At 34.6% G+C, this 12,274-nt stretch overlaps 1 protein-coding gene across 1 annotated transcript; it reads right to left on the bottom strand.

Moving 5' to 3' along the window:
- Window positions 1-238: 238 nt before the first annotated feature.
- LOC110997087 (RNA cytidine acetyltransferase) lies at window positions 239-9,984 on the bottom strand. The gene is made up of 18 exons (XM_022265072.2): window positions 9,778-9,984; window positions 9,554-9,648; window positions 9,188-9,347; window positions 8,847-8,983; window positions 8,618-8,780; window positions 7,937-8,079; window positions 7,113-7,389; window positions 6,476-6,691; window positions 5,665-5,892; window positions 5,185-5,330; window positions 4,377-4,524; window positions 4,058-4,200; window positions 3,732-3,869; window positions 3,342-3,538; window positions 3,072-3,241; window positions 2,193-2,438; window positions 1,336-1,475; window positions 239-358 (listed from the first exon to the last, which is right to left on the bottom strand). The coding sequence occupies exons 1-18, from the start codon at window positions 9,883-9,885 to the stop codon at window positions 259-261; spliced, it is 2,955 nt and encodes a 984-aa protein (XP_022120764.2). The 5' UTR covers window positions 9,886-9,984; the 3' UTR covers window positions 239-258.
- Between the last annotated feature and the right edge of the window lie 2,290 nt (window positions 9,985-12,274).

Below are 12,274 nucleotides of genomic sequence, written 5' to 3'. Positions count from 1 at the left end.
GCCAGAGGTAATTTACTTTCTGAGGTCGATTTCAGTTAATTAAATGTGTAAAGCATAAATATGCATAAAGTGAATTCTGGCAATTTTTTCATTAATGTTTGATGAATTCTTTAAAACCAAGTAACCAAGCAACAAAAATATACAGTCGTCAGACAATTAAATTTAATTTAATTTACTTAAATCGACCTTAGAATTTAAATATGTATATAAATCAAAAGGGACTTAATAAAACCCAATTAAAACATTAAAGTTTATTATCTAATCTTTATTCCTGACATGTTTCTTCTTTTTCTTCTTGTTGTGTGACTCTATTAAGTCATCAATCTCTTTGCTGTCATCACCGAGTCGCTTTTCACCACTAAAATAATAAAATAATTTTGAATCTCGGATTAATTATCTGCCGATTGGTGTGTGCCCACGTCGTTATATATTATGTGTTATGAACGTGTCAGGCACATTGAACATAAGTCCACAAAAAAGTAAAAGTTCATATTATACGCGCGTTGTTCGTTCCGTGCACGTAACGTAACGTATAATCGACGCATTTTGCACTGAGTCAACGGGAAATAAATGTCACTGATAGGACTGAGCGGCAATGCAACCCGTCATCGATACTTAGCTACCTGCGCTCGCGGAGACTAGGATAAGGACTTAAATAAAACAATTTCAAGAGATCAAGCAACACCTCTAATAATTGAACTACAGGAAGATTACACAGCTGTGCAACATACGGATACTTTTTGAAAAACTAATAAATATCTCTGAAAAAGATAAAAACGGCGTCGATTTCAGTAGGAACAATCTTCAGAGGAAAGCCTCATTCCTATTCTTCGTTTTAAAGAATTTACAACACGATCCTATCATAGTTAACCTTTCCATAAACAATTAAAAATAATTTGACTTTTTTGTCAGGTGAACGTAAATTAAACAGAACATTGATCCTTCTTCGGGAAAGTTAGGGTTGTTTTGATTCATAAATGGCCGTTAAAGTATTACGCAAGCACTATAGGGGAGAGGGGGGATGTTATTTGATTACGTCAACAGAAATTACTCTTTTACACATATCACAGAAGGATATACATTTTCGAGGATTCCTACAAATAAATAATAACGTTTATGTACTGTTTACCTGACCCTTGCCTACCTTTGCCGACAAGAGAGAGGGGTGGGGGGTTAATTTGCGTACATTTACTGCTGCTTAAGTAATTTCAAGAATTCAAATTTATTTTTTTAGTCCTTTCGTTTTTGAAAGTTGAAATGACTGCGAAACTACAAACATTTTTATATTAAAAATAGATTTAAATATTTTTAATAGTATAAACATATTTTTTTTACCTTTTCACAGAAACCAGATGCTTTTGATTGGAAGTGGTGAGTGCTTGGCCCCAATCCAGGTCACTTCCCTTGATCCGATACTGAGCGAGATCCTCTCCCATGAGTCGAGACAACTCTTTGCGTTGTTTGCGTTCCAAATCCTGCAAATATTAATCAATTTTAAACGAACAAGTTAAACACGTACTTATATTATAAAACAGAAACAGATAAATAAAAAATAATGACAATGAAGAATTACTAATTTATGATAATAATTCTAACACGAAACTGAAAAGAAACGTGGGAATCTCAACCACTAAACCGAATTTGATGAGGCCACTAGAGATTTGCTTGAAAAAAAGTATACGTACTACGTATACGCAATACGTATGTGCCTTGGAAAGAATTACTCGTTTTATGCAACCTTGTAGTTGGTGCGCTAATTTTGTCTTTTGCTTACGGGCACTATAATTATGGAAGCTACTATTAAAAATTATTTTATATAAATAATTAATTATTAAAGATTTATTTTTCTGCCACACAAAATATTCTCATAAAGTCATTTATGCCAAACTCAAAATATGTAGTTCTTTAAACTTCCTTCGAACCGACTCCCATGGGGATAATCCTCAGATCGTATAACCCGCTTTTGCACTACAAATATCGATTTTCGAACCTAAAGTCGTTAGTGCGAATCCTGATTATGGGATAATAATCTTTTTAATTTATTTGGGCATTAGCCGAAATCTTCTTTCGTTAAATGTCAATACAAATATACACAACAAAGAACAAAACTTGACGCGTTATTAAAACACATTTGCATACAATCATTTAATTCCTTTCCATACAAAATAAACCAAAGAGCAAACAGCAAATACCTTGGCCGCCTTCGACAGCTCGTCTTGAAGGCTTTGCTTGATGGCTCCTCCAGTGCTGACGTCAGCGGTTTTATCATCGATACCGATTTCCTTGGCAACGGTGTTTTCTAATATAACGTTGAGGGCCGCATTTATCTTTTTACACGCTTCGTAGAATTTCGCTAAAATCTGGGAACCGGGGAGACCCAACTCCGTTGCGATGTCGTCTACATCTTTCATTTGGAAGCCCATTGCTATGAAAAGTACCTTTAATTAGAAAGAAAGATATTATATATCTACCAAACTGCAGAAATGCCCAAGTTGGTTGAAGAAATAATAACTAAAATAAAAAATAAATAGTAAGTTACAATTGTGAATTATTTAGAATATTATTGATAAACCTAGCTGCTGTGGTCTTTGGCAGAATGACTGGCGCTGATGGCCTAAAGGTCTAGATACCAGGCCATAAACTCTAAAAAAAAAAAAAGGCTGGCGCCTGCCTGTGTGTCTGCCACAGCATACACGCATTACATACTTAAAACAAACCTTGTTCTTAAAACAAAATATCTCTCATTGTTTTTTTATTATATTTTTTCTTTGATAACTTTTATTTTGTGTTCATTTATTTTTAATGTTCATATAATAGGGGGGCAACCGTATCACACATTTTTTTAGTTTCCGGCCTTTCAGAGAGAAGTATGCTCGTTTTTAAAATACATATGTTAAAACTTGCATTTAACAACTACTTTGTAGTTTGTACCATTGTCCTTCCTTCTAAAGTAAAAATATATATTTCACATAATATCACGAAGAAATCTAAACATATAATCAATCAGCATTAATAGCTATTTTATGGATATTATAAAAAGTTGAAAACTCAAGTCCAAATACAATTATCACCTGTTGCACAGCATCCAATTTGATTGAGATCTTCGTGTGGAAGATGAGATATGCCAGAGGTGCTATGAGATCTGTGATCAGCCTGTAGTCGGCTTGTTGTCGACAATACGACTCTACTCGAGAGAGGTCATGTCCAGAGAGATTTTGCTCGATTATCTCTTTTGTTGCTACTGCAATGTTAAAAAATCTATAAATATTATTGTAAAAAAAGAGTGTGTGTATTGTGTACTTATGTATGTAGAAGCTAAAATGTAGTAGTGATAAACTTACAGGGTTTTTCAATTTTGACGCTGTCATTGAGAAGGGTAGAGAGTGCCAACGCGGCGGGGAGTTTTCTGAAAGATCTCCCCAAAAGTCGGGAAAATCTCTTTTTGAAGTCAACACTGTAGGCAGCCAACCAGGACGTGTCGCCCATCGATCGGAGCATTATACACGAGTGTTCGCCCGTTAATTCGTTTGATTTTTGACTGTTAATAGAAAAAAATTGACGGAAATCAGAGAATGTTCAAGTATATTCTATAATTACGGTATTCTGGGATATTTGTTTAGATTAATCCAGTTGCGTTCAACCCATTTATAGATTATATCCCATCCTTCAGACATTTTTATTACATAGACAAGTAGTATATATATACATAATCATGAAGGGTCCATATTTACCTTAAATATACCGGAACATATTTCTGGGATTTCCAAAACTTCAGAAGATTTTCTGTAAGTCCAAAACTGGTACCCAAATAGTCCAAATGCTCAGCCTTTACCTCTGTTAAACGACGTAGGAGGGTCGGTGGTTTTGCCCTGGAAAAAAGGTTTTTTACACCGCCTTGGATAAGCACTTCTATTGAGTACTAGAGAGTACGTATCACAAATTTTTAGAAAACATTTTTTTTTAATAATTGCATAAAAGTAATATCGACCTTTCTCATGACGAACAAAAATGTATTGGAAATGAGATGAACTATGTATTGCCCCAAACCTCCAATTACCTAGGTACAATGGTCTCAGTGTGAAGCGATTCATTCTGTCCGTTCTGCTCATCATCATCATCACTGGCTGCTTCATCAAGGCATGGAATGTCACCAGAGTAGTATGCGGCCAGTTGTTGTAAGGCCCGCTTGCCATAACCCATCTAAAATAATTTTCTTACTTATTTTTGGATGAGAAAATTTTGAAATAGAAAGAAATGTGTTACTTTGTTTACCTTCCTTAATTGTTAAGTAAATTTCTTAATATTTTAGCACTGCCAACATTTATACATGTAATGTTCAAATGCGTTCGTAAAACTACGTACAAACAATCACGTACCCGTTGATACGAAGGATGTGTGGCGATCCTTACAATTCTAGCTCCAGACAACTTTGGAAAGTCCTTGTCACCGAATTGTTCACAAATGTTCCATGGTATCAGGTCTCCTGCGGCTTTGCGACCGCGTCCGAGACTGTCTTTTACCGATCTGGAGAAAGTTATAACATATAGTCTATATATGGAAAAATTACATTTTACCAAAAGGCTGTGTCATCGGATGTTAAAAATTATTCTTTCGTAAGACAAGTATATTTTCGCAATTGTAGTTTTAACAATAGTATCTTAAGTCATAAAACAATAACAGTATTATAAAAATATAAATAAACATATTTTTAATATGCCTTTTTTTAAACCTTTGCATAGATTTAATCGCATATTTTAAACGGGGCGAACGAGTTAAGAAATTTAGTAACGGAAATAAAAACCTAACACACGATGACGTAATGTAGGTGGGGCCAAAACGCGTTTAAGTGAACCAGACTACATAGGCGTGTTAATCTGAGTCTGGTAGAGTGGTAGATTAAATAAATATCAAATAATATAAAAAATCAATAGAAAATTTAATTGCAATTACTGTAACTGAAACTCCAATGTGTTGCTGAAATAATAATAGAACAGCAGAATAAATGTAGCATTTAGAGTTTGTTATTTCATAAAAGTTCTTAAAACAATTATTCTAATGCCTACTAATTAATATTTGCAAATGTTCTAAGAAAAAACAATTTAAATAAAACGCCAGATTTAACATATAACTGAAAATTAACAATCCAAAACAAATATAATTATTTCTTTATATGTGTATACTGACCTGTCAGACAAATTGCCTTCAAGACACAACTGTATGACGCACAGTACTTCAGGCATCGAGGTGGATTTTGGTGGAGTCGGCGCGAGTAATACGAAGAGGCAATGCGCAGGCGCATCTGCCAGAAGTTGAAGATCGTTTGGACTGTTCTAGATTTAGAAAAAAATCTAGTCAATAGATTATATAGATTTCTTTATTTACCAAATAATTTTAAAATGAAATTAAAATGTGCGATTACTGATTGAACAATCTTTTGTTGGAAAAAATTTAATCAGAATAAACATTGTAGTAAAACTTAACTCAAAAATATAATATTGTATAATTATTGTAATAATAGTGACTATAATTTTATACTGATGAGATTTGAGAACTGGCAGTAAATGTAAAATTAGATTCATTTAATATTTCTTTTTTTGACGTTCATAAGTGTATGTACATTATGTTACCTATATGAATAAATAAATTTTGACTTTGACTTTGTACCTTATAATGACTCGATACATAAATAGCCACCAGTCGATGAAGGAATGCTTCAGCAGCCTTATGGTAGCAGAACAAGGCATCTCTGTTCACACGTAACAGTTCGCAAGCGGCAGGGGGCGGAGCCCCCGCGCCTGGCGATGGCGGAGGCGCCTCCAGGCAGAGGACGGAGTTTAACCAGCGCTCAATTGGGTCACCGGCACGGTAACGAATAGGTTCCTCTAGTTTGATCTAGAAGAATATTAATAAAAAAATCGTAGCGTGACTCGCACGCATCACAAAGAACTGATCTTGCATGTTTCGCGCGTGCGTGTTCGTGCACGCAGGTAGCGTGCATGTGTGTGTGTGTGTCACGTGAGTCAGTGCGTGATGACTTGTTATTGGATTTTGATCCTTCTTCGTAATTTTTTTTTTTTTGTAAAAGTAACAAAAACTTAAATTAATTTAAATAATATTTAAGATTATGGGGTAGGTAAAATTACCACATTTTATCTACCCCATAATCTTGGCTCCTTTGAACGAGAAATATTATAATTATTAAATTTACTATATTAAGGGTCTGTTTCACAATGTCCGGATAAGTTCCAAATAAGCTATTTGTTACTTATTGGTAGGATAAACAGTATTTTTGCGTTTCACGACTGTCAGATAGCGCTATTCGTCATGAAATGCGAAGTAGCTTATTCGGAACTTCTATCTTTCAAATAATTTATGTGTTGCATAGCTATTTGGTACTTTATCCATACATTGTGAAACAGGCCCTTAGTCACTTATTAAATTTTACTTATAAAACCCAATTTGAGAGTCAACTTACCGGTGGAGGTGCATTATGTTCATTTTGTAGTTGTGCGAAGAGTTTCAAAGATAGAGCCCTTCCCGTTCCTTCATATCCTGAAACTGTCGAGGATAGAAGGGCTAAAGGAGCCTTGGTGGCTGCAGCAGCTACGTGTTCCAGGGGAATGGCAGCCGCCTCGTCCACAAGTACCAGGTCAGCAGCAGATAGCAACGAGTGGTCGTCCGGGGTTATGTACTGAAGTTACAAGAGAATATACTTAGTTTAACACACTACTGGAAAACTTTTTTTTAGGATAGGGACCAAATGGACAGACTCATCTGATGTTAAGTGATACCGCCGCCAATGGACACTCAGTGCCATTGAGCTTGCGTGTGCGTTGCCAGCAGATTTTTTTTCCGAAGTCTCTAGTGTGGAGATTCTCCTTTAGTTGAGGCCCCGGTTGCCCTTTCCTAAATCCGTCCCTGGATGTTCGATCAATTTTGTCACATCCATATTACAGTCATTAATGTTTTATTATCCTTATCAACACATAAATTCCTGAATTTTCTATCCAAATATATCATTTATACATTAAAAACAATAAAAAATAATGGCGCTACAAGCCTTGGTCACAGCGAATATTCACGAAACATTTAATACTATGATTTATAATTACCTGAATAGTCTGCCTCGAATTTCTCGCAACATTGACTCTCACAATGGCCTTCTTAAAATCTGGATTCGTTGATCTAACTATATTGTAGTCTATGTGTTCCTGGTATAAGCAGGCATCGAGACCCTTAAGCACGAACTCGAACAATGTAATCAAGTTCTCCGGGTGTGGAGACGTGACGTAGATGTTAACATAGCCCAGTGACACCGCAGCCGCTACGGCCAGGCCTAAACACGCCGATTTACCACGCCCACGACTGGCTGTAAGGCAGTGGGGTGGTCTGAAAAAAAAAAATTAGAAGGACTTATACACGGCATCACACGGCATCACACATCTAAATAAAGCATGTTTGTCGATAAACGTCCCTATGCCTGTAAAAGTAAATATTATAAGATGTAACATTTGTAAGATTATTGGAGATCTATGGATTTACTTAACCAATTTAGAGAATTCTTCAATCAATAGGACGTCATGATATTTGTGGGTGTCATATATCAACTCGAAATTAATAGATTTTATTGTGGTAGTCAAATTTCTAAAGGAAATTAAAGGAAAAAATGTTTTTAACGAAAACTCAACCAACCTGTTGGTAATTCAAAAAATTGATCTGTTCTACAATAAAACGGTTCAAATTAATCCATTTAAGTCTACATTTAACAGTGGATCATGATGACCTATGGGTGCTACCCAACTGGGACTATAACTAGGCTGTATAGGAAATTTCGAACGAACTTCATTACCAAAAATCTTCACCCATGAAGATAGCTATTATCAACTATAAGCTAAAGAAATCTCCTGTTAGTAAGCTAAATAAAAATATATAATACCTAGACTGTTTGTCTGCTAAAGTATTGATGAGTGCTATCAACGCAGTAGCTTGATCGTGTGTTTTACATAATGCAACCAGCGGTCCTGCCGGTGGACTATCTGATAGTGATTGTATTATTTCTGTCAGTTTTGGATTTACTTTCTGGAAAGAAAAACTTCTTATCAAAATTAATTTTTTATCTTCACCATTCAGTACAATAATAAACACTAGTATAAAAACTGTGCATCTATTACCTTTTGTATAATTTTATTACAAATATGGAAAACAAACAGATTAGAAATAGTACATGCGAAAGTGACTGACACACTGTTGGTGTTATATATTCTTTTCTGTATAAACATATTCAGATATATTGAAGCCTCAAGAAAAATAGGAATCCAAGTTCACGATCAATCAAGAAAAATTTAAATAAAAAAGATATTTCTAACATAAATAGCAAAGTCAAAGTCAAGTCAAAACTTATTTCTTCATTTGAATAATTATTAAGTCACTCTACCTTCTGTTCAGAATCATGACCAGCACACAAGGTAAAAGGCTAGGACCTCAGTTTTTTTTTTATTATTATCGAAGCTATTTACTACGCTTATATATTTTTACGATTAAATTAAATAGCTGAAGCAAAATAATTTTAACTCCAAGTTTCCTTATCATTATTTGACAAAAACTAATATTATTTTACCTCTGGCACTGCATTGACTGGATCTACTTGTGCTGTTTTAGAGGATATTGGCAGCACATTGAGCGAATCATCTAAGACGAGACAACGGGGATTGTCGGCCAAAGATAGAAGAAACCTTTCATTGAATCTATTCACAACTGTGTCATGTGCTTCTGTTTTAAACCTGAAGATATAAAATGGTTAAAAAAGGGAATTCCAAAATTATATTATTTTACGTATAATACCTTACCGTGAATGTACATCCATAGTTATTGAGTGTAACTGTCTTAATGAGTTCATGGATTTCAATAGGAAAATTATTAATCCACCTCCTTCTACAGTTTCTATTGTTCGTGCCATTAAATTTGGTGTTAGAGCCTCAAAATCCTGTAATAGACATATTTTTATTATTCTGCAACTTAATAATAATTTTGGAACCAATAATAAAGATAAAACAAGATGTAATTAATTTCTTCATAAAATATTTCATGTAAACAGAATTATTACTTTTTTATTACAGCCACATATTAATTTCAAACTACTTAATAACTGTTACAATGGAATTAAAACTTAATAAAAAAAATGTGATACCTGTAATACACAAACACCATAAGTTTGTCCAAGCATAGCATGACTTTCAGAATAGTATCTACCATGGATAGTTGTTGCTACTCGGAATGAATCAAACAGAGATTCTTCTGATACTTCCAATTTGCCTGCTGCTATCTTTTTTGCTCTTTTACGTCCATGACTACAATATAACAATTGTATAAAATTATTTATATTAGTTGCATTGTATAACAAGTAATAAAGCAGCAATATAACACAATTTACAGTATATAAGAGAGTGGTTCAGGTTAGCTAACAATTAATTTTAACAGTTACAATATGTAAAATTGATAGGATAAACCATACAGAATAATTTTTAATTTAAGATGAATATAAAACTAGACTCACTTGCTAATAGCTTCATCCTTATTCTTATAACACCATAACACTGTCGGTCTTGCTTTGACTGTTGATTTCACTAACATATCATATAAAATCGGTACCTAAAAGAGTACAGGCAGGCATGTTACAGTTGACAACTCCTTCGTGAGGACTTTTATTCCATCTATTGAACTTTTTAATTGATAATTTGTCATAACCATCAATTATGTAAAACATTTAAGTTAACTTACTTGATCTCTGCTTTTATCACCAACAAGTAAAATCATTGTTCGGTGTCCAAGTTTTACTCCATTTTCTATCATTACACGAATACGATTATCAATTTTCTTCTTAACCATTTTATTATATTTAATATAAATAAAAAAATAGAATAAGATTTAATGTATGTAATTTTTAGGATATAATAACCTAAAAACACATGCTTATGTTTTGAACTTTTGACATAAAGTCCTAACTATATATACAATATTATTGAAGACTGCTCTAAGTACAAATTGTTTTGACAGTAGACCTCTCAGAAAAAACATATTCCTCTAGATTATTAGAAAGACCTCTAAGTTAAATTTAAATTTTATATTTCAACAAGAAATTTATTTAGTTTGTGATTTGAAATGTAATTTTAAAGCTCTTATGATTATTAGGAATGAGGACATAGAGATATATCCGTATTTGTCATTAAATAGAAATATATTAAAGCAATTAAATTATTGACATTATCGCAAAAAAAAATTAAATCTTAAATCTCCCAATATTTAGGAATTGTTTATTACAAATAAGGTATTATAACACTTATAAATCCATAATCTTGAAACATAATTATGTTTTATTTGTTGCTTTTTTATAAGACAATTGCAATTGCAAATTCTTTTTCTTTTCCTCTACTCCGCTACTACGACCGCTCTGTCAAGCAAGAATGCTTGACAGAGCGGTCGTGATGGCAATATAGTAAGTAGTAATATTATATAGGTGATGAGATGTGATGCGTTTCACGTTCCACCATCAATGTCTACTAGAGGTTATGGTGCTGTATTCATTTAGGGATCTTCCTACGGCAGACCTGATTTGATCAGTCCAACGCTAAGGTGATGTTCCGTGCGGTCTAATGCCCAGAAAAGTTCTCTTACGCCTAAACCCAATAACCTATCTCAATCCATTTTTGACCATTTGAGATAGACATCTTAATCCAATTAATATTGGTATAAGTGTGCCAATATCCATGAATCGATGGATTGTAATAGTCATCTGTCGTTACAAGCTATCCATGGTAGGTACAGGGTTCTACAGGGTGTACAGGGTGGCCCAGAGAGAAATGCACTTTTGAAAAATCAAGGAAAAAAAACTGTATACCTTAGTACAAATGTGTTTATTATAATTCAAAGATAATCAAATAAAATTTACTTTTTAAACTACGTTGTCCAAATGACATCCTTGAAGGTTACAGCATTCTTACAATCTGGCATCAAAATTTTGGAACTTGGACTTTCGTTATCTGGGAAACTGTCCCTCGAAATGGATTCCATTTCTTCAGCTTCCATTGCTGCAGAGTTGTTGGTTTATTAGAGGATACTCTAGAGCTCTTAAGGTAGCCCCACAAAAAGAAGTCTGCTGGAGTGAGATCGGGGCTTCTTGGGGGCCAGGAGATGTCACCCCTTCGTGAAATTAATTCTTTTGGCAACATTTCTCTTACCACCTCAATGCTCACATTAGAAGTGTGACACGTACACCCCATCTTGCTGGAACCAAGTATTTCTGGTATAGCCTCTCGATTCTTGCAGCTTTGGAATCAAAAAAATTTTCAACATATATGTATATGTATAACGTTCGGAATTGACGGTTACCGCTTGGCCACGGTTGTTCTCAAAGAAAAATAGTCCGATGATTCCCCATTTCGCAATGGCGGCCCAAACTGTAACCTTTGGTGAGTATAGCGGCTTCTGATGTTTCAACCGAGGATTTTGTGCTGCCCAATACCTACAGTTCTGTTCATTTACAAATCCATTCAGGTAAAAATGGGCTTCATCAGAGAACAGGATGTTGTTGAAATTGTTGAACTCATCCAGAATTTCATTTGCAAATTTCAATCTTGATTCGAAGTCTGTTGCCTTTAGTTCCTGCACTAGCTGTATCTTATAAGGATGAAATTTTAAATCAAGCTGCAAAATTCGCTGCAATATCGATCTAGACTCTCAACGTCGTCGAACGTTTGATCTCCGACATTCGTGAATTCGCGCGTACAGACTCCCGAACTCGCTGAATGTTTTCATCGGTCCGTGAAACTCTTTGGCGACCGCGAGGCTGCATTTTTTGTGTCGATCCTGTTCTTTCAAATCTTTGGATCCATTGTTTAATTAAATTAGTGCTTGGACACTGATGCGCCGCAATTCGCATTTAGCACGATAAAGCCGCCGAACAGTCACATAAGATTGAGCATTCTCATATAATGCACGGACACAAAACGCGCCCTACTCTCCCGTGTAATGATTCATGGCAACTAAAATTACAAAGTCCGCGGCCCGCGCTACGCATTGTTACCGCTCCAGCGCCCCTTTCTCATGTGGTTTAGAAATGCGCGCGAAATTAAAAGTGCATTTCTCTCTGGGCCACCCTGTATGAAAATAAATGTGTTCAAGAATAAGTTCAACTGTGCCATATCTCAAGATTAAAACATACATCATTTTTTTAAATAATTAAAAAGCTATTTGATATTCTTTTAAACATAAACGTTTA

This window comes from Pieris rapae, chromosome 6 (assembly GCF_905147795.1).
Source record: "Pieris rapae chromosome 6, ilPieRapa1.1, whole genome shotgun sequence".
Lineage (NCBI taxonomy): Eukaryota > Metazoa > Arthropoda > Insecta > Lepidoptera > Pieridae > Pieris > Pieris rapae.
The sequence above is the reverse complement of the archived record's forward strand: the minus strand, read 5'-3'. Positions and strand labels throughout refer to the sequence as shown.

Bases quoted from the DNA above. Each gene is read 5' to 3' on its own strand.
- LOC110997087 (XM_022265072.2), bottom strand. From the start codon at position 9,885: ATGGTTAAGAAGAAAATTGATAATCGTATTCGTGTAATGATAGAAAAT. The intron at 4,525-5,184 runs GTCAGTATACAC...AACTTTCTCCAG, and splicing joins GAAGGCAATTTGTCTGACAG to ATCGGTAAAAGACAGTCTCG. The intron at 1,476-2,192 runs GTATTTGCTGTT...TAATATTTGCAG, and splicing joins AGCTGTCGAAGGCGGCCAAG to GATTTGGAACGCAAACAACG.